The sequence below is a fragment of the Falco punctatus genome, assembly GCF_963210335.1.
Source record: "Falco punctatus genome assembly, chromosome: 13".
Taxonomy (NCBI): domain Eukaryota; kingdom Metazoa; phylum Chordata; class Aves; order Falconiformes; family Falconidae; genus Falco; species Falco punctatus.
Window position 1 is genome coordinate 4,136,959 of NC_137593.1, and position 23,058 is coordinate 4,160,016.

General features: G+C 38.8%; 1 protein-coding gene across 1 annotated transcript in view; it reads right to left on the reverse strand.

Moving 5' to 3' along the window:
- Positions 1 to 23,058, reverse strand: part of SI (sucrase-isomaltase) — a 65,173-nt gene that overhangs the window by 8,280 nt on the left and 33,835 nt on the right. Inside the window, exons 18-39 of the mRNA XM_080409560.1 lie at positions 22,111 to 22,167; positions 21,549 to 21,673; positions 21,068 to 21,156; positions 18,233 to 18,282; positions 16,697 to 16,867; positions 15,626 to 15,775; positions 13,850 to 14,059; positions 12,868 to 13,022; positions 11,469 to 11,637; positions 10,610 to 10,706; positions 10,386 to 10,498; positions 10,163 to 10,288; positions 9,223 to 9,351; positions 8,996 to 9,103; positions 8,681 to 8,743; positions 8,287 to 8,421; positions 7,752 to 7,836; positions 6,808 to 6,946; positions 2,803 to 2,936; positions 2,279 to 2,313; positions 2,071 to 2,187; positions 680 to 828 (exon numbers count right to left, since the gene is read on the reverse strand). Coding sequence (XP_080265686.1) covers positions 680 to 828; positions 2,071 to 2,187; positions 2,279 to 2,313; positions 2,803 to 2,936; positions 6,808 to 6,946; positions 7,752 to 7,836; positions 8,287 to 8,421; positions 8,681 to 8,743; positions 8,996 to 9,103; positions 9,223 to 9,351; positions 10,163 to 10,288; positions 10,386 to 10,498; positions 10,610 to 10,706; positions 11,469 to 11,637; positions 12,868 to 13,022; positions 13,850 to 14,059; positions 15,626 to 15,775; positions 16,697 to 16,867; positions 18,233 to 18,282; positions 21,068 to 21,156; positions 21,549 to 21,673; positions 22,111 to 22,167 — 2,606 coding nt within the window. The remainder of the gene's footprint in view (positions 1 to 679; positions 829 to 2,070; positions 2,188 to 2,278; positions 2,314 to 2,802; positions 2,937 to 6,807; positions 6,947 to 7,751; positions 7,837 to 8,286; positions 8,422 to 8,680; positions 8,744 to 8,995; positions 9,104 to 9,222; positions 9,352 to 10,162; positions 10,289 to 10,385; positions 10,499 to 10,609; positions 10,707 to 11,468; positions 11,638 to 12,867; positions 13,023 to 13,849; positions 14,060 to 15,625; positions 15,776 to 16,696; positions 16,868 to 18,232; positions 18,283 to 21,067; positions 21,157 to 21,548; positions 21,674 to 22,110; positions 22,168 to 23,058) is intronic.

A 23,058-nucleotide genomic window follows, 5' to 3' on the forward strand; every position in this document is an offset into this window, starting at 1 on the left:
CCATTTCAGGGTATTTAGATCACAAATCTTAGAAGGTCTTTTGTGCTCAGCCAGTATTAGCAATAATAAGATTAGTTAGTGGACAGACTGAGAACAACTTTCTAATTTGTGTTGCTTGTTCATAGTTGCTTTGAGAAAAGCAAGTCAATATATGCAAACAACTCTGCTCCTCAGCCAAGGCATTCAGGTAGATACTAGACCACATCTAATTCCACAACACAAGGAGTTAAAGCTTTTGCAGGTACTATCCTACCTGACAAGGAACAAAGGCGTCTTTGTGTGTCTGACACTTGTTTTAAAAATCTGCTATATTAGCTTGGACACACACCAAAAAAGCCATTTCCCCCTGTAAAACTCTCATGATTGGTGGCAGAATTCCCTCTTTTTTTGTTATTTTCATTCTACAGATGCCCAGCATTTTGTTCCTTCACCCCAAAGAGATTTACAATTTAAGTATTACTCCTGGAAAAGAAAATATTCAAATTTTGATAGTGAAAAATGGAGAGCTACTGCTATTCAAGTGAGACTTGATAATGAAAGCTCATAGTCGCAATCTCATGCTTTTTTTGTTGGTAGGAAAATTGCTGTAACTTAGAGAAAACTTGCTAGAAAGGTTGTAACTACAGAAGTTTTAGCGGAAATTCCTGGTAAGGAGACCAAAAGAGTAAGCTCCACTTACTCATGGAGCATGGGGCGGACCACAGTGCTGCCATGGGCATGGGCATCATACATTAACGTGTACAGATAAGGTAACAGGGTATATCTTATATTCAGCACATTCCTGGAAACCTCCTCAAAAGTTGAGTTCCACGAAACAGGATCTTGCCTCTGAAAGAAAAGAGACCGCAGTTAGTCAAACTGGACTGTTTCGTTCAGAAAAAATAAAATAAAATAAAGTTCTCCACCAAACTAGGGCACCTTCATTTCTATATTCTTTAATTAAATGACACAGTGACACAGAAAACAGTAGGTATCACTGTCAGCCCTAAGAGGGGAACGAGAAAGAGGAAAGGAGAGAAAAACCTCGGGGGGTGGGGGGGGTGGGGAAGTAGTGTAAAAAATGTTTAATGCAAAACGTCCCAGAGGCGTGACACATCCCAGCGTACATAATTTATTACCCTTCTTTTCTGCAGGGCAGCACTCAGGACTTGCAAGAAGAGACCAAAGCATTAATGACTGATTTCAGGGAGCACTTCCAATCTTTATTAAACGTATTGAACAATACCTTGGCAAATTGGGCAAGACTGGAAACAACATGATAACCCTGAATCTACATTTTTAAAGGCTTTAAAAGTCCTATCGAAAGGTGTGCCGCTGCAAGATAAAGCACACAGTTTTTAAAAAGGAGACTTTAATCCATTAGATAGACGCCATATAAATAGCTCAACTCTGCTAGACCAGAAGCTTTAACTGGAACAGAAGTGCTCGTTCCATTTTTTTTTATTTTTCCAGTTATCTTGTTTTACAGCTTTCTACACTAGGGTCCTTAGCCAGCACAGACCTATATTTAGGCAATTATTTTCCTTTACTCTTAAAAGAAGTACAATATCTGATGGTGGCAAATTTGCAAAGTACAGACATTGCCGAGTCTTACTCCAGAATCTTATTACACTGCTCCATTTTCTCGTCTGTTGTATAATGATGGACAATTAGGACTGAGAGCACCAAGGTCAGTTTTGTTCCTTTAAGTATGCTTGCCGTAAAAGCACTCTATTTTAGTCTTGTCAGTGTAGTGCATTGAAATAAAAACGCCACACTGGGAAAAATACGGAGGCGTTTGATTCAGTCAAAGGAAACTTAGCACATGCTTCCTCCAAGTGGCCCAAATCCCCGAGCAGCCCCTATGCGGGCACAAAACCTCCCAGGTGAGGGGGAGCCCTACAGCACAGCTAGCCTATGAATAAAGGCAATTTTTGTTTGATAAAGAGGCAAACATGTTTCTGTCTTGTCCAGTTTGCTCTGAATGTACATTCTTTTGAGCCAGGCCAGCTTGTGCGATGTTCTGGCTGCTCTATACGTGTGTGTTGCCAAGGCCCAGCTGTTGACAACCATTAAAAAATTGTGACTCACCCGTGTTCCTTTCTGATTGTGATTCCTCGAATATGGATAAAACGCGCCCAGCTGCATCCAGCGAAGACACAGCTCATACTCCGAGTCTTTGAAGAAGCCACAGATATCAGCTCCTGTCTGAAATTTTTAAAATGATCCAATCGGAATAGTATAAAATCATGTACAACATCAAGATAATTAAATGTAGGTTAATAACTCATTAGCTTACATAAGATATTCCAAAGAGACTGAACTCCATCATACCTGAAAGGAAAAACAAGTCAACATTAGCAGCTGGGGTTTCTCCCCCACCTTTGGTGTGCTTATGATTACATAGAATACATATTATAATATGTATTTATTTACATATTATATATATGTATTATGTATATATAATACATAATAATGCTGAATGAGAAGGAAAAGAACCACCCAAACACACTCAGACCCCATGATTTCTCTACTGTTTCATGGTTTTCTGCTACAGGAGTTGATGGGAGGTGGTTGGTCAGGACTAGAGAAATCAGTGGCAGGACACAGGGCATGAAGGTGCCCAAGGGAATGAAAGAGCTCTCAGGACCTGGTGCAGAAGCAAAAAAGATGTAGTGAAAAAGGAATTGACCGTGAATTCTGGTTCCTAAACTAAAGTGGTTATTTTAGCTAAAACCACAGGAATACTAAAAGGAAGTAAATGAAGGAAAAGATGTAGCTGCACATTGTAAATTGAATACAGATCTTGTTCCTTTTACATACCGATAACAGATTTAGCTAGCTGATCCCAAGCTGCAGTGTTATCACCAAGCCAGTGTCCTGCCCATTTTCCACTACTGGGATATGTGGAACGGGTGATAACGATCCCACGCTCCTTGGTAGCACTCTGCAAACCACTGACATTGAAAATAGACAAACAAACAAAAAAATTACATGAGAAATATTACTTACTTTTTTACATCAGATCCTCTGAAAATAAATTTAAGGGTTTATATTTTCATAGCAAATGAACATGCATACATCCAATGCAGATGTGCTTTTTACAGCAATTCGCTACTATTCACACATACACAGAAACTCGGCTGTGTCAGCCAAGCTGTAGTTGGAAAGAAAACTGGCAAACAAGGAGGTGTTAAAATAAAGATTTCCAGCTCAGTCTAATTATTGTGCGGGAAAATACCAATATAACACAACTTGCACATTTTCTAAGGGCTCTAAGATGTGTTCCAGGCATGTCACTCCTTTCTTTACTTACTGTACTTTAAGTACCTGAAAACTTGCACCAACAGTTAAAATAATTCAGCAAAACTCCTACCAGAAAGATCATAAGGGGGAAAAGAGAGGTGCCAGGAATATTCCACCTGTCAGTATAACTAGTTACTGAAAAGGTATTGAAACAAAAAATAAGTCATCTGTAGGCACTTCAGAAACACCAAGATGACAGGATTCAATATGAAATGAATGACATGGATTTGTCTAGGAGCAAACGTATTAAACCAGATGTAGTTTCCTTGGAGCAGGTAATGGGCCTTACAGCTAAGGAGTGACTACCAATGTGCGTGTCTACCTTGGCGTTGGCTGACACCTTGGGCTGATCATGTTTGGCTTTCTCATAGGCAGAAGAGATTTCGACCAGAGGTTATTAACCTTTTGAGGATGATGGAACTTATTTGTCTTTTCCAAATTAGAGGCAAAAACCTACAGAGTGGAAAACATACAGATGCTTGGGTTTGGGGTATAGAAGGGAAGAGCTAGCACCAGGTGAGAACTGTCATGGACTTCTCAGGATGCTCTGGCACTAAAACCCAGTGGTGTTACTAGGGATCATTATTACAGGGAGCAGAGACTGTGGTTTGGTGATGATACAGGAGCACAGCCCCTATGGCCACAGGGGTGTGGGCATGAATGAGCTGGATGGAGAAGCGATTCACCAATTGACCTCATTCCTCAAATAATAATAAAAATTAAAAATTATCATCATTTTCTTAAATAAAGCCTTGGTCATTGCCACAAAGCACCTGCAAAGGCAACCAAGTAAGCTTTAGGGCCAATAAAAAAAAAAACAACCTTGCTGAATTCAGGGGGAGTTATGCTTCCTAGCTGCTCCACCAAGGATACAAGCACCGTTCCCTGCAGCATATGTGGCTGGTCTATCCTATGTGACCAGCATGGATGCGTTACTGCTCCGCTTTCTTAGAACAATTCCTTTGCAGCCGTGCACACGTACTGTGAATCATTACAGCAAAATCCGAAACCACAATACTAGTTAGAAAGCTCCACTGATTAAATCGCACTCTCTCCAGTGCTGGCTCCACAATAATTGCCTAAACAGCTGCTTCAATAAGGCACGATTTATTTATTTTTCTACAGGATTTGCAGCTTTGGTGACACTGTAATTACAGCAAAAATACACAAGTCACTTAAATTACCGTACTAATTAAACTAGACTAATGTGCTGTAATTATTTCTTCCAAGACAAACAGTAAGTTTTCTAGTATCTTTTATTTCTTTGCCATGTACTATCAAGTATTTTCGGCCTCCGCTCGGTTTACCCTACTTCAACAATGCTTTGGAAATTGCAGCCAAAATTCCAAACGTAAAGCAAGAGCATGAGGGCTCTGCTCCCAGGAGGTGCCAGCTCTCTGCTCCAGGACTGTGCCCATGAAAAGCAACTACTCCCGTCACAAAGCCCAAATTTACCTCCCAACGGTTACACTACTCACCACTTTTCAGGTCTGTGCAAAGGCCTCACTACAAAATAAGAGCGTTAAGCCAATATCCAGAAGCTCCCTCTGCCTAACGGATGGAGAAGCTAAATCAAGTTACATTAGAAAATCGCTGTTCACCTAAGTTACAGGCATTTGCCAGTTTTGTGCACAAACGATCTTCCCGTTTGGCTGGATTGACATTAGAATAAAGGATCGCTACAATATGTCTTCAGTTGCACAAGTACTCCCTCACCAAATTCCAAAGAATAAATTGGGAGATGACATACATAAATATTTGTTTACCTAAACTCTCATTTTTCTGTCAATTGGAACTGCAAGAATATCTGCATAACCTGTGTAATTTATTGTAGTCATTGCTGTTACGGTGCCTCTCAAAACAGAGGAAATATTTCACTACATGTCAGTTCATACTTAATACACAGGAAAGATGGTACTATCCTCCTACTGCCAAACGACTGTCTACTCCCAGCGCCTAGACAGACGTGATTCGGCTGGCAGCAGGGGCATCCAGCCTGCCTTCTGCCCTGTCAGCAATTCCGCTCCTGCCTTGACTGGCAGCGCTGCAATGGCCCGCTGCCAGATGTAACATCCACTCCGTCAGAAATTCAAGCAGCCTTGATATTTTCTTTCTTTATGGTAGTATCAAGGTTACCAAGGGCTTTAAGGTCGTTAAGACCTATAAAGCAACACTCTCCCTTGCTTACTCCTTGAATTGGAAATGAAACGGCACAGATTCATTATCATTAGATCAGACGTTATCTAAAGCAGGCTGGGGGACTATTCAGAAAGGAACAGATAACGACAGTTGCCTTGGCACTGAGGAAATAAATTCTTAAAAGTAAAGCTTTATGCACAAGGTTTGCATAATAAAAGTCACTGTTTCCCCTTTTCACTACTACTCATTTGTTTCAAACAGAGGACATAAATGAGCCCTTAAATTTGCGTTGTTAAGAAGCTATGTTCATTTTCCCTCACCGGGTGTATAACGTAAGGCTAAAACAGCGTCAGCCCTGGGAATAAACGAGGCTATCCCAGCAAAGCCTAGCAACAAAAAGTATTCTATAGCTTAATTACAGTAATTATGGGAGGCTATCATTGAGTAATTACTGTTCCCAAAGGCTGATCAAAACGTTCAGACCTGTTCTCCATTCTGCCTTGCGAGGGAACACCCGCGCGGTGCCTTTGGGTTGACTGCTCTCGGTTACAACGCACAGCATCGCCCTGGGGTGGCCTTGGCGCTGCCTCATGATAGAAATCTCTGCTGAGAAGGCAGCATGTTGTGTCTGAATGTGCTGGGACAAGGAAACGCTCGATGGCGAGCAATTACATCCAAATTAAACTATATGAGAAACACCACCGTGGCCACCTCACTTTGTAACACAGGTCACCAGCTCAGCTCGCGCAACAGAACATTTCTATGGATGAAGCCCTCGGGACCAGTGTACCCAGAGCTGCTCCGCAGCTCGGGGAGCAATAAGTTTCTTTAGCACCACGCTTGGGTAAACTGTCTTTAAATCGTACCTTGAAAATTGTGTCTGCTCAGGGTCAGTGGTTTTAAAGCTGCTAAACTCAAGAGACCTTGCCTGCTTGTCCCGAGACAGTCAGTGATGCAGCTGCAGGAGCAGACGCGCCTGGGCAGGTGTGGTTTCCCTTCTAGGTGGCTCCAAGTGCAGAAGGTATTTATGGCAGCGAAGGCAGGGAAGCACAGCTTCAGCCCAGACCTGTGCAGACCCCCCTCCCCTGCAGCAGCTCAGGTTCATGTCACCCTGCATGTACCACAGGTGAGATCACTGCGCTGAGCAGTAGCGGGACTGAAATGATAACAACTGTCAGAGCTCAGCACTACTGCTCAAAAAGTTTTGAGTATCCAGCTCCACTTCTGGCTGAGTTGAAGATTTAAAGACATTAGAATAAGAAGAAAGATTTCTCAGGCATATTAGATAAACTGATGAAAGTTTGGGCTCTAAGAATGTAGGCACACAGTATTCATTTGCTACATGTTTTGGAGACAGCAAGAATGCATGCAAACGTCACTTACTCCAGGGTAGGTTTGGTTTGTGACCATCCATAAAGATTGTGCACATCATAGTGTCTAACTGGGGTACCATCTGGCAGATATTGTTGACCTTCCATGCATAGAGTTTTGACATTTAATCCATCTGACCGGTATCCCAAATCTAACGGAGAGGGAACAAAAAAAATAATTATATATATATAAATAGCATTTTAAAAATAGAGTATTTCTAATATTCCTATGTAGGCATTTGGGTCTGTAGGTTACAGATGCTTTTACTGAAAAGGCTCAGAGAGTAAACAGACTATATTCAAATTCAGAAGATATTGAAAATCTTTGTAAACACTGTCATATCATCCATATAAACAGAAAAATGTGTGGGGTGGGCAATATGGTCTGTGTGTGAATATTAACTTCTTGACAATTCCTAAGAAACTATTCATAATAACTAAGACAACTGTAAGAAACAGGAGTATGCTAATAAACCATTAATAAATAATTGCTAATTAGTACTACTTTACACCAATGCTTAAGTAAAGCCAAGCTAAGAAAGTGAAGTATTTTAAGTGTTTGACTATAGATAAATGGTAACAAGAGGTATCACAAGAATATTTTCTAAATGTTTAATTAATTGCAGTATTCATCTGAGAAAACTGCAAATCAGAGAGCTACATTCTCTAACATGCCTAAAGCAAAGCACCTAAATATAAAATAGGTATCAAAATCCATATACAGGCAAGGAGCTGAAAATTACTTTATTCTTAAAAACAAGTGCCATGTAGTTACTGCTCCCAATGAAATAGATGACGTTGAAGTGTGCCCATAATCTCAGAAATAAAGGGCCACTTTCAGTTAGGAGTTGTGGGTTTATATACCTAACTTCAGGCATTTATGCCACGTATACCATAGAAGAAATAACATAATAATCAGAATGACCTAAAACTGTTTTAAGGAGTGATCAGACTTACCAGGTATGTATGGTGGCATATTTAGGAGGTCATTTCTACATCCGCCAATGGCACCATTCAGAAAAGCTGCTGGTTCATTCATGTCCTAAAATCATAGAGTAAAACCTGTTTGTATTTGCTTCAAACCTACCAAACACAGTAAACTACAAGCAAGCAGCATTGTAGAAGTTCTCTGGAGCCCTTACAGCTGCAGGCTGTCTGCTGTTCCATGTTTTCCTGACACATTCACATGTGGCACAATGCAGGGACAGGGAGCCATGAAGTGTTTCAAGGGAAGAACAATGACTCTGGGCTCCGTTTTCCCAGTGCAAACAGTGTCATAGCGGAGGAAGAAAGTCACAATATACTGAAGCAGTGCAGTGTATAATCTAGAACCAAAGTGGTGTCTTTGGCTGGGGGCTGAGGTTCTGCCTGGTGCTCTGCTTTCCCTCCAGCCTATTTTTTATTTTACTTAATAGTTTAGATACCCTCTACCTCTACTAGTGTCTGGCAGAGAAAAAAAAAGTCCAGTAATCAAATACCTTTCCATACTTACAATCCACAAGCCATCAAACTTGACACTGCTGGAGGGGTTGGTGGGATTGTTGTAGAACTCCAGGATTTCATTCTTCCACCACCCCACAGTGGAATTGCGGAAGAAGTCTGGGAAAGCAACATGTGCTCCATAGATCTGTAAAATAGTAGGAAAACAAAAAAAGATAGAGGATTTAAGGCATCCTGCTGTTAAAATGTTGGTGTTTGTTTAAAAAAAAACGGGGAAAAAATTTAAAAATTACTTGTTCACTAACTTTTTTGGCTCTTTCAAAACTAGCCAATTTCTGCACCTTATTCCTCCCGTAAGATTTGTCAACAAGCATACTGCTATTTTCCTTAATTAATGTGCTGCTCTGTCTGTATTTGAGCCCATAACCAAACCATATCAACATTACCTGTATTTGGGTTTGCTCAGGCAGTGACTCATTGATTTGTACATTGGGAAGAAATGGCCAGACCTAACAGGACAAAGAACATTTTAAAATAATCAAACCACACTGAATATAAACTGAGCATAAACAGACAGACGTAACAATTCTTCCCTGATACCTATGGGAATGACAGCACAAACCGAAGACATTCCAGTTTGTAGTATTTATTCAGTGTGTCATCTACAGCAGGCATGACTATACCATTAGCAGACTTTCCCACTATGGATAGCATGTAAAGCCAAGCATGCCTCTACTGTCATTAATTTTTAAGAACAGTACCTTGGAATATATAATGTTATCAGTATTGGGCCATTTTATGAAGACATCATTCTGCAGACCTCTTGAGAAAGTAGGATAATTGGTTTCATTTCCAGAGATGGCTGGATCCTACAATGAAAAACAGTTTTACCCTTATGCTTAAAAAAAACAAGTTTAGAAATGCTGTTGAATATATTCTGCGTTCTGCAATGATATATGGACATTTAAAAGCAGTATTCAAAACTGACCAGGATAATTATAAATCGCATTCCTTCTTCTTTTATTCTGTTGATCAGAGCTGGTAATCCAGAAAAGCGTGTGCCTATGGTGAAGTCCAGTTGCCTTTCCATATAGTCAATATCTGCATATTGGACATCCTGCAGTTCACAATAACAATTAATGTAAAATTATTTTTTCTCTTCCCCCCCCCCAAATATATATTTATTGAAAATCTACCAAAATAAGTAAACTACTGAACTCTTGAACTGTAAAATTGCAAGCAGATGTGACTTTAAGCTAAAGCTATTAAATGAATATTACACAACCTATCAAAAAGTCCATACAAAATAAACCTTTCACTACTGCATCTAGTCTGAGGGTAGAAATCAATAGATAATAGAGAAAAGAGTCCTGGATTAGTACATATGTGTAGGTACACAGAAACTGCACACGTTACCATATCTATAAGGAAACTGAAAACAGTTCTGTATTGAAATAACAATGTTAATTACATTTAAAATGAAAAGTCACATTTCATTTACAGTATAATTTTGTTAGACCTATGTGCTATTCCAACTTTCCCAACAGCCACCTATGCCAAATCATAGCTGACTTGACACAGGGCAATGTAGCATCAAAATAATGCTGCCTCATTTTCTTTCCTGCTTGTTTCTCTTGTTGATCACTGCTCCTTCATAGCCAGCATGGCAAGAGCCCATGAATGACTAAAGGCATCTGGTTACCTCTCTGGTATGAATGTTAAAGCAAATGAAGCAGCCTAAGGCCTACATTTAAGATGGTCCAGGGTGTGCAGAGATGTTCAGCTCTGGCATAAAACTGTCTGCTCTGCTCTACCATGGTGGTGGGTTTTTTTGATTAGTTTTTGATTTCTTATTTAAATGGTCTTAGTTAATATGGTGAAGCCAAAAGTTCAGGCATGAGCTCAAATGTTAACTGCTACCAGCATACATGGGGAATTCCAGCTGCCTTCATGCCCTCCACCAGCTGGGCGATTTCTGAGTCATTCCTGTATCCATAGCGGCACAAGTGGAATCCCAAAGACCAGTAAGGTGGCATGACTGGTCGTCCAATCAGCTAAAAATAAGAAATTTATGGTGAGAAGGTGAAGAAAACCCAAACCAACCAACCAACCAAACCCCAGGATTAGTTTGTCATAGAGTAAGGATCCTACTGCAGTGTACTCCTGAACAACAAGTTCTGGTGTTGGGCCCAAAACCATGTAGAAGTCAAGAATTCCCCCAGTGGTGCGATATGTCAGGGCGGGGGTTGGCTGGAACGTCACATCTGGAAATGGAGGAAGTGAAATGAGAAAATGATGCCTGGATTTGCCACTATTGTAAAACACTGACCATAAATATAAAACACATTGAGAAAATAAAGTGAAGGTTTTCTTACCCATTGCATTGCTGTTAAGCAAAAGAACTCCATGGGCATTGCCATCTTCTTCAAGAGCCATGTAAAATGGCTGATAACCATAGGAATTCAACTTGTACTGCAAACAAAATAAATACATTTTACTGGGGAAATATTGCATGCATTTGCTTATTTAAATTTATTAATAAGTTTAATGAAAGGTGGTTAGTCTTGTTGAGGCTGACCAGACAAGGAAAGAAAGCAAAGGTATTACTGCCTTTAAAACTTCCGAATGAGAAAGTGCTTCCCCCAGGACAAAAGTCTCCCTTCTTTTCAAACAGTGGCAGGTGTCTATATGTTCAGGAGATGCTGGTGACATTCTGTTATCTTTAATTTACTCAAAAATATATTCAGACCTGAACTGGAAATTAGAGTTATAATTAACTGCCACTATTTCGTCGGTCATTCCCTGCAAACTGAATACATTGTGCTATCTCATAGGAAATAACACAAGTTCACACATATACCTAAGATTTCTGATTTACCTCTGTAAGTACTAAATTAATCCCAGAGTAGTAGGAGTTGTCCTGACTCATGTCTAGCTTTCAGAATAATTAGCTGAAAAGAATAATATAAAAAGGAGGAATATGCAGTTATTTCTAAGCCATTAGTTGTCTTCCAACATCTGGCTCAGGACATGAGCTCCACACCTTAGTCTTGCTGGTCACAAAGAAGAGGTTTAGAGAAACCATTGCCATTGAGACACCATCGAAATTATAAACCACAATAAATACAATCAAAGCCAATAGGTGTGTCCAGTACCAGCAGACATCCACTGTACTTTGAAATCCTGCTGCACATTAGGTTCATTGGTCCAAAACGCACATTTGCTTCTACTTACAGTAGGAGGCTGGTCCCTTGTGAACATTCCCCAGGTATGCCAGCTCATGTTATGTCGAAATGTATTGTGCTCAGTTTCTCCAAATCCATATATATACTGGGATGCTAAGCGGGTAGAAATCTGAATGAACATGTCACTGAACATGAAGGTGGGCAGCTGTGAATCCCAGCTAAAATGGAAAAGAGAAAATAAAAATAAGAATACAGTGTCTTCAGTGCTGTGTTTAGCCGGCAGACACTTTTTTTAGGCTACTCTCTCTGAAAATCTCACTCTTGAGTAAAGGTGCAATAAAACTGTTATGATTATCGAGAAAAAGCATATGAAATGGGAATCTCTAAGAATTTGATACATGATTTAGAGACATAAAGTCCTCCATATGTCTCAAAGACACAGGCATCATGCCCCGCAAGTTGCATCATATTTTGGCAATTTAGCGAGAAAATGTATTTCAGGGGAGTATGCTTGGATTTTTGTCACAGACTGATCCTTGATGCCACATGAAATATAAAAAATAAGTTGCTTGTTACAATTTTCTGGACTTTTTGTGCAGATTACATTGAAAGTATATTCATAGGTGTCATTTATTTTAAATCACCATCTTTACAGTTGGAAAACAAACTACAACATGATGGTGCTCTGCCAAAGAATTACCTCATTCCAGGAGGCTGAATTGCAGTTTGAATTATTACTCTGCTTGGCAAAAAGGACTTCAGCTTGCAATTAAATTTTAAGTACTTAAAATAATGACCTAAGAATGTGTTTTGAATAACAAATGTAACACAGAGACTGCTAGCATTGTTTTTCTCTGTTTTCTAGCTCTGACTTAGGCTAAATCAAGGAAAGAAATGCTGAAGCTCCTGTCATACTTATTAGCTGTGATGTTACCAAAACCTATCTGGAAGTTAGTTGTGACACTATTTTCGTCTACTTTTTTTTTCCCTAAATTGAACCAAATGATCGATCCTTAATGATCAGTGCTGTGGTCACACCTAAGGAAAATTTTAGGAAGTGTAGAAAATCATTGTATCTCTCAAAGACTTGGAAACTACACAAAACACTGCCTTTGGAGCTTTCTGTGTTCAACACTTCAAATGTTGCAGAAGGCTTTTTGCAAGTGTCAGACTATGAAGTGACAGCGGAGAAACCTTAGATAATTATGAGAAAAATTCAGACGTTGTTCATGTCAGCTTCTCCACCCTCCCCATGATCAGTGCTTGCATACAATGCAATGGTGAAGCCACCTCCACTGAAGCAGCACCAGTCATTTCATGGGAAGGATGCAAAAGCCAGTCTTAAGGTATTTACAACATAGTACACAAGAAAGTACGTAGCACACAAGGTTTTACTTGAAAAGAGCTAACAAAGCCAAGTGAAATAAAACGAAGTGGCTATGGCTTACATGACTGTTCCTGTGCTTTTGCGCCAAACTTGTATACCAAATGGTTTTTTCTGAACTGATACTTCATAGAGTCGTTCCGTATCAGTGCTTGTTGGGGAGCTCGGGAGATTTAGTGGTACCGGAACCTCATATCGTGTGTTTTGATAATCATAAATCTGTGAAGTAATAATCAATTAATTTCAATGAATGAGTTGTTTGTAATCTTATCTATAGTGATAGAAAACTGAAACTGATAGAAAAATTGTTGAAAACATTTGCTGAGATGAATATTTTCTTTCAATATGTACTATTCAAAAAATTCTTTCACAATTTTTGGTTTGAGGGAAAAAAATCCCAAACCTTAAGGATTTATTTTGGATCAGGAATGGATTGTCTAAGTATTTATATGAATTTAAAGTATATACTTATATTTAAAATATAGGCGTATATGTATGTGTATGGCAAATATCCTTCTGATTCGTGTTTTAGCAAGCTTTGAGGGATTCTTTTTTAAGCTTTCCATATTCTGAAAGCTGACAGAAGTTAGTTCTTGATGCCTGAAAATTTTAAAGCATCACATTTATATCACTATTATTAGATGCACAGTAATAAATTATAATCTAAACAATTTTAGAAGTAGAATAATTAACATGAACATAAACTGTACCTTCATCATAAAGTTTATAGATAAATTCTATAATTAGATAAATTAACTTGTATGTTAATAACATGTCTTCAGTTCCGGTTTGTAGTTGACATTACACATATACAATGACATTATATCTTTGATTCATATAATTGCATTGTAAAACCAAGCACAAAATTCTAGGACAAAAAAAGATGCAAGATAAACTGCTTGGTTAGAAGGAGAAACATATTTAGGCAAGGGTGCTACTGCCTGTCATACAGAATTGACTATAAAAAGCCCTTGTAATTTCCATGAATAAGACTATTTTTAACAATGGGACATTACGTATACTTATAGATTCTGGAACGGCATTACCTTAAATTGCAGCATGTGGTTGAGATGATATTTCACCTCCAAGCGTAGTGTACTAATCGGTGTAGTGAAATTGTCATTGGCCCTGGTCCTGGCACTGTTTAAGGTGAGGCTGGCTGCCAAACCTGACGAGGTGTATTCTATTTTGTCTACAGAGTAAGCATTGCTGGAGTTGTAATAGCAGGGTGGAATATCCAAGCCTGATGTTACTTGCTGCAAACAGAAATACGTTATAGGTTAGTGAGCTACACTGCCTTGCTGTATTTTGTGTTGGTTATTAGCACAGAATCCAAAGCTCCCATTTTTATCAGATATCTGTCAAATGTATAATTTGGGGGAAAACTTAATGCAACTAGTGAACGATAAAGAAGTAACACAGAACCCATTGATCTCTACACTAAATCAGACATACTCAAACAATCCAGTGAAGGCTGTACAAATAGTTCAGTCAGGAAACTGAATCCTTGCACAGTGAAGGTGGATTTAGTTTCCCTATATCTGTGATATTCACCTCAATCCCACAACATGGCTTTGTCTTGGCCTGTTGAAATTCCTAAAGCTTCCCCCCTTTAAATCTTATTACTCTCTGGTCTCTGGCTGCCTTCAAGGGGATGTGTCCAAAAACCATTAGATATTCAGGTAACATCAGATGAGACCTTTCCATTGGTTTTATTCACATGTATTACCTTTAAAATATCCACTGAGAATTACATCCTATTTATCGAAGATCTCTTGACAACAAAATTACTTTCAGTTCCCTGCTACAGTGCAGCAGAAACACTCGGACTAGGTGTCCTGAGGTTAGATGAGCTGATGTAGGTTAATGCATTAGCCTCCCGCCTCTGGATACTTACCATCAATCCTGCCTAGCTGTTCAAATGAAACCAGGCCTGCTCTGCACATCTTAATTGCTCATGAATATTCATTCAACTGTCGTCACCAAAATCAAAGCGCCTTTTCACTTGAGTAAGTGTTCAAAACACACGCAAGTCCAGAACAGCACATGAAAAGTCATTTCCAAATGTCCAAAATTACAGAAAATATTCCTAACAACACCTTAGCTGTAGCTGGCTCAAGAGAAGCTAGCAGAGAATTTGGGTCTTCATGCCTAAGAGATATGTCTGAGCCGCAAATTTTAGACTTAGAGAAGCGTGGAGTCTTTTCAGCTGGAGAGAGCCTCTATCAGTTCAACCTTGCCAAAGCGTGCTGCTCCCATTTGGTTACAGCCATGGGAGAGTCATGAATGAATCCAGGTGGTAAAGAACTGCATGTTGGAGACTATGATTTGGAAATACCTCCTCAATATAGGTATAAACAATTGAGTTCACATACGAACCAAAACTTCTGGGGGCTTCAAGGATTTCCTCCCAAACTGAGGTCCAGAGGAATCTGATGCTTCTGTGACCACGAGGGCAAAACAAAGGGGTTAAGCCCTTCAGGCCCACGGTGCCAGTGAAGCAGAAGAGGGAGCTGAAGATGCAGATATCTAGCCCACCCTATATTTTCATAACTAACATAATTTCTTTCCATCTTTCAAAAATACCACATTTTTCCTTGATTTCTGGTATACTTTGGAAGAGCTTACACAGTTGCCAACTACCATGTATTGGTCAGGTAAATAAAACCTGCTAGCACCGGCCAGCTGATGTCTGTGCCCCATTTTCTCTGAGTCTGACAAATCTGCCAGACTACTTTTTACACTATAACAGCTATAAAGAGAAAGCTGTGATTCTGGAAATGTTTCTGTCTCATTAGTTTAGGGAAATTATTTTTGCTTACTTCCCAAGCACAGCCAAGTTGTTCACATTTTTCTTGTGTTGGGTCAGGACTGGGGTAACAATTAAACCTTTCATTGACACTCAGTTGTTGAGTCCATGTTATTGTGTAAGATTTTCCCAGTTCAAGCTGAAGTCCTGTTATATGAGCTACCTATAAATATTAAGAAATAAACAGTTATTAAATCTCACATCACATCCATCTTCCCTTCAGTCAGCAGAGATGAGAGTCCTCAGGTGTAATACATTTTGCTACATGACAACTCAAAGAAACCCCTGTCCCGTAGGTTTTGATACAGTGTCACTTTTACAAACACACACAACTGATATTCTTGCAGATAAAATCTGAAAAACCTAAAAAAATTTGACTTCATCCCATAGCTTCCTTGGAAGCCAACAGAAATAAAGATAAGGGTACAGTTCCTTTGTGTTTTGAAATATGAATGCAAGAGGTAAGAAAAAGTTAAAATATTTTGTTTCAGTAACTGAAATAACAGGTAACTCAGCTGCTTGTAATAATAAAAGAGGGTGTACAATGCAAGTTCAAAGCAATGTCAGCACTATCGTTAGTGTTGGAAACTACTTGTATGAAAGCTTCCCACTAGCAGCAGCACATCCGCTTGCCTTGCACATAAATGCACTGTGTTGCTGCTTTCCTGTATTCATCCTGTGAAAAACTCTGTATAAGTGATAAAGGAGGTTTAAACATTGTGCTTGGTTTTGTTTTAGAGATTAGTGCAAAAAGAAACATCTAAAACCTAAGTATTTGTTTCCTTCCTCTAATATCAAACAAAATCACAAAGCTAGTCCTCCTCTTAAAGATTACATGTTGCAACATAAATAACTGCTTAACTATATTTTCTGTTGCACTGAGGGTCTGAGAGCAAAACTTAGATGAACTTTCTATGCAGTTGAGATTAATGCAATTGTACTTTTTTCTGTAATAAAATACACAATGTGTTTTGTTGAAACAACATTATTACTGAATACTGTCCTTTGCAACATATAAAATAAAGGTGATGCAATTTCAAAGATGTTTATCTCCCAAAGAAAGATGTTTCCTTTTAATGTTTACCTTTTCTAAAGGATAATAGGTGATATTAAGCAGAGAACTTTCCACAACATTTTTCTGAGATACAGTAACTGCTGTTATTTCCTGGAGCGCTCCCAGTATCTTGATTTCTTCAAATTTCAGGTTGTTTGGATCAGTATAATTGCTGTTTATAGCATCCATTTGTAGAACATTCTGAAAAATAAGGCATTGATCACATTCTTATTAAAAAATCTACCTAAAATCCTCCTGATTTAACTTTTTCTAATTAGAACTTCTTACTGTAGCATAAGGTAAGCCAATACCTTGTTCATAATATTAATTATTGTTTGTTATTACAATAATACTTCTCCACCATGTATGTAATATGCTTCCTAGTTGTGTTTCATCTCCATTTTTTTTTTTTTGCTTGTTTTAGAAATAGCAAAAGTCTGACACATGTCTGCAACAAGGCAGATGACCTCTACTTGACTGGGATCTTGCCAGGTTCTAACAAGTGACGGTTCATATTCACTTTTCCTAATATAAAAATGCCAGTTCTAGTTCAATCACATTACTTACATTAAGAGTTCAAACAGTGGAAGTGTACCATGGCTGTCACATATGCCAGTGTATAACTTCCTTATTACTCTTATTATATTTCCTTATACTTCTTAAAATTCTTCCTTATTAATTTTTAATTCAATATCATTACAGTCAGCTGATGATTTGGCTACAAGGGTTCCAAACTCCAACAGTAACTGAGGTTTCTTATCTGTATATGAATGTATGATTACAAAAAAACCCACAAAACCTAATGTGTGTGCTTCTGATTTTTATTCCTTTGCTTTCACTCCCACGTTCCTACACATTCTCTCTCAGTTCCTGCCCTGCTGTTTCACCATGGCAAAGGAAATTAGCAGACATTATTATTGTTGTACTAAAAATATATCATTTTTTTGGAAACCTTGTCATAGGATAGCTCTGGTCAATATTGAACAGGAATGCTATCTGGACTCCAGCTTGACATAAATTCACTTTGCCAAAGCATTTTAAAAAAAAAATTAAAAAGTAAACAATCATGAAGTAGATTTGTTGGGTTCAGATTAGGCATAGATTTTCGTCACTCTTTGGAAGCATTTAGCTATATTTTTGTAGCATACAAAGATTTTGTCAAATTCCCAGTATTTTGAGTATCACAAACATTACATTCACCTCCTCTCTGACTTGGTTTTAACTGCCACTGATGTTTTATAGCTGTCTTGCTCAATAAACATTGCTCCTGAGTTTGTTATGTGAAAGGAAACAGGACAACAGGACACTTATATTAACTAGGAGGTTAAGAACGGGTGTTCTTCAGACACTTATATTAACTAGGAGAAGAAAAGAAAAATACCAGATTTTCACTCCTGTTAAATTACTGTAGTTTGAACATGACTCCGCTTTGACTTTGTAGTCAAATATATTGCTTCGTAGCAAATCTTTTAGGAGAATAAGGAAGGACAAAAGAATGTTGTTATGAAGCTATTATTGAAGAAAAATAATAAATTAAAGTACGGTTGTTAGAAATAAAAAACTTACATTGGAAACTGTAAACTTGTAGTAAATGTAGGCTTTACTCTCAACTGTACCTAAAAGGTAAAGAAAGAAGTTACACTTGCAGTGCAGAAAGAAGCAGCATTGCACCAATAAATTGTTAATTATTATCATTAATGCATTCAGAGACTTTAACGAACATCTCAAATTTTTACTAATGTTTCTTTGAGGAACTGAAATTTCTGTTTTTTCCATAGCCCAGTCTCCCAGAAGACCTATTTTTCCAACTTTTTCAATTTTTTTTTTTAAATCGGCTCTTCTAAAATGTGCAAATTTTTACTGTTATTCTTTCTTATCTTCTCTCACATATAGATGTATAGCTTAAAGTTAATCCTTTAAAATACCCTAAATAAGCACTTTTCATGCAAAAATGACAACAATATTAATAATCTTTGCTACAGAACCATAAGAGAGGAAATAACATGCATCTGGGGAGAAGAAATACAAAAGTTGAGTCCATCTAACATTTTTTCCCATGTACAAAAAGAAAAATACTGTCATTGCAAGCAAATTGTAAAGTTTCCCTGAAAAGACTGCAACCTATACGTTTTGGGCAGGAAATAAAATCACAAGATGTTTTATTGTTTTGTTTCTTAACAGAAGTGAGTACAATGATATAGCTTCATTACTTTAGGCCTTGACAAAGGAGTGCATATAGCTGTCACCCATACATATTGCAACCACCCAAGGCCTTCAAAATTTATGGCAGCAATAATCAGCTGAATCACAGCTCTGTTTCTTAAAAGCATCCCTAACATCCATAAAATTTAGAAAAAGTAAAGGCTTGAAAGTTTTTCTGGAAGATATGTTTGGTGTAGTTCAAAGACCAGAAGAGAGTTCGACAGTTGGATGCATGGTGTGGAGGACAAGGTAGCTATTCAATTAGGAAAGGTGGAGGCAATTTTGAACACCAAAAGTTGTTTGCTTTTGTGGAAGTTGTGGCAGAGACCTGGCCCCTGCCCAAGTGAAACAAATAGATTGTGACCAAGGATAAAGGTAGCTTTTAGGAACTGGAGGATAAGCCAGAGAAACTGGACACTTCGGTATCTAGAAGAGGTGATTAGTTGTATTAGAAGACAGAGGTAAGAACGCACTAATTCAGATACCGTCTGTGGATGGGCAGTGCAGAGGTAAATTCACATGGGAAAACCTCTATCATCTTCTAAACACCTAAAGATGTCTCCTGAAAACATGCATGCATAGTTGGACACCTTGTGTATAAAATATGTCCATGAATGACTGCCAGCAGGATCTCTACCTCTACAAAATATGGTAGCATTATTTATTTTTACCTCAATTGTAATACCACTCTGACTTCATTCTCATCTGTCCATTCTTAAGGTTGCAGTTTTTCCTGTTTTCTAACCTACATTCTTATTCCAGTGTAGCTGAAGAAAGCTCTGACGCTTTGGCCACTGACAGCAGTCTACAGATACGGTAGGACATGAATCAGAGATCAGGTCTACCTGAAATGTAACAATAGAAGCTGGCATACGCCATAAACCAAAGTCCTTAGCTCTGAACGTTATGGCTCACTGCAAATAAAACAATAACATCTGCAAAATACAAGCCCTTAAATCATTTTAATGCAAGCTTGAGTATTTGGTAGAAGTTCTTCCAAAAATCATTTCAGAATAACCCTTTGAACGGCTTGCTGACTTTTAGAAACACACGTAAGGAGGACAAAGGCTAGTAAAGCAGCCTAAAGGATTTAAAGTTCCCCAAATACTTTTAGTTTAATGGAAACAGGGTGCCTAACTAAAGCCTCACAGCCTAAACGAAATCTCACAGAAAATCCCACAGTTCAAGATACTTCATCTTTCAAAACTTCCTTCATCTCAAGATTAAAACAAACAAAGTATCTATGGATATATAATGGAAAGGTTCTTTCCATTGCTCTAGAACAAACTCTGCTTTCCTTAGTCATCCACGTATTCCAAAATTATTAACTTTACAGAATGCCAGATCAACCTTAACCTTATATTAAGGTTTGTGTTGTGGTTGTTTTGTTGTTATTGTTAGCTTTGGGTTTTTGTTTTGGTTTGGGTTTGGTTTTTTGTTGTTAATTTTAGCTTCAGTTGAACAGTGCCTTTAATCTTACCCTAAGCAAAAGAGGTACGTGTGATATAAATTGTTTGACAGAAAAAACTGGTGAGGTAAGTAGTATCGATGCCAGTTTGTTGCAAGAGATGAGGTTGACAGGCCTGGGCATAATCATAGGGACTGTTCCAGGGGAAACAAGTTCTCCAGAAGCTTTGCTAACAGCGAGGTTGGCAATGTGACAAATGTATCCCATACGCTTACTCACGTGCTCGTGCACCAGAATGCTGTGGAAACCCACATGGCACAAAAAAATGTTGGCTCCAATATCATATGTTTGACTTAACAACATTCCTACTGTTTTCACAAGCAATTTAGATAAACCCAGAGAGTTAATAACAGGGCTAGTTATTCCTCTTCTACCAATTCTTAGTATCAATCACCAACCATGTGCATTCTTGCACCCAAGGCAACCAATCTGGGTATGTGTAACAGAATATTTATCAGTCTTGACAGCATGGTTGAACAGTCAGCGCACTAACATACCAAACCTTTGCAGATTTAAGGCTATAGTGAAACCTGATCAAGAAAAAACTCTAAAATAAAATCGCTACAGATTTCCACCTAAAAGCGATGAAAACCAACTGACATACAAGCAAGTATTAGTATCACATTACAACAATGCCGCCTTCTTGCTCCGTGAGAGCGGCAGGAAGAGCAGCACTTGTACGTATTGATGCTTTGCTAACCCTGCTTATTTCAGTACTGGTAACTGCGCACCTGTAGATTCTCCGTCATCCCAGAACAAGTCCCCAGCAGCTGCACTGTTGTCATCCAGGGCAATTATCAGTCCCATGGGATTCTTGCGGCTGTGGAAAGAGACACTTTCCGTCTGACACGTATAACAACTACCGAAGCAGGCCCACTAAAGCCTTCCTCTTCATGGTAAGAACGTGACACTCAACAGGGTTGCAATACTCTGAGAATTGCCTTAGATGTGCCCTTGGCTGCCTTTCATTTTCATGCAAACAGAGGAAAATACATGGCAAATTTACAACACGCTATGCAAATAAACCTGTGATTAATCACTGAACCTGTAATGTAAGCAGTTGGGGAAGTGAGGTGTGGCTCACAGTTATTCCCAGACTTCTTCAAGGTGAAAATGTTAAATACAAGGGGCTGCTACTGATTTGGAACCTGAAAGTCCTCAGCCCGCTCTTGAAAAAAAGCCACCATAAAAGCATCCCCTTTTGAAGCTTACCTTGCAACTGTTGTGTTAGCTGGTTGTTGAGTAGGGTAAATATAGCCACCTCTCAGGTGGAGTCCCAGTTTGTCGGCTGGCAGGAACATACTGGTCCATTGTTTTCTCATTGGGATTTTTGCCCCCTTATTGACAGGGATGTAAAAGGGAACGGGCATGTTGTATTACTCACTTTTGTCCTTTTTCACCAATCAAACTTATTATCACAGATGCGGGAAACTTATTTGTGGAAAAGAGATTTGTAACTTATAATTTTATTATTAATTATTAGAATTATAATTTACCACTTTTGTGTATCGTAATTACAATTATTCTATTTCATTTGATTTCAAATATGGTCTTTGTTAAAGTTTCCGCTCAATCTGTCTTCCCATCTCCTGTGCTTTATTCCGTATCTGTGTCCTCTCTTGCTTCAGGCACTTACCCCACCACCCTTCACCCCTGGCCTCGCTGTTTCCTTCCTGTGGGCTTTACTTTAGGTCTCTGTCACCAGAGCAAGCTGGAAAGTTCATCACTGAGCCATTTAGAAAATCTCCCCAAAGTATCCTATGCATTTACATACCTTATCATACTCATACCACACAGCATCAGGAATATATGCTTGAATTCTGTCCACACCCTGAAAGGTGAACAAAGAAACAATTTCCATATTTGAAGACAATCTGTTCCAAGAAACTGAATTTTCCACTAAAATTCACATTTTCAAGATAATTGATACTCCCCCTCTTTGCTGTTTTCTTTCATGGTTTTCATGAGGATGCTCACAGAAAGGAAGAGAACAACCCAAACACAATTCCTGCAAAGCTACTGGGAGACAACTGAATCCCCACTCCACAATGTGGCAGCTCGTTGTACGCAGCCAAGAGTCAGAAGCCAGCACTTCAAATCCACTGGCTCAGATCGTGGCCTCAGGTATCTTCTTGATTTTCAAATTTTTCCTGGCTGCCATCTTCCAGATTCTTACTTTCTTTTGATGTATTTAACAAATGTTTTGTGTTTCCCCATGGCATGTGTTGCTGGCATGAGCAATTATTTACATGATTCTGCCACAGAATAAGCCATGATCTACTTGCTTTCTTGTTGCACCACAGACAAGCTGAAATGCAGCAAGAGAAGCCAATTCTGAAGAAAATCCAGAGATGATACACAGGTGAAGTGAATCACAATATCAGACTACATGACCCTGACTCCCAAGGGGACTGGAAAATACCAGTGGGATTTAATAGCACAAAGGGCAAGATTTTCCATTTCAACCCTGATAAAAATATTCTGTGGGCTCTCCCACTGGAAGCAATCAATGAAAGGAGGGGGAAAAACCCAAAAACTTCTTAGAAATCCATCTTCAGCCACAAGCCAGGAGCGTGGGGAACCCACGCAAAAATTAATAAGATCTAAGGATCTAACAACAACATCATCAACAGAAGATATTTGCACTGGAGATAGATCTCTGTTGATGCTAATTAACAAGGCCCTCTGCAATTGCTTTGCCAATAGAGCTGACAGGTCTGGT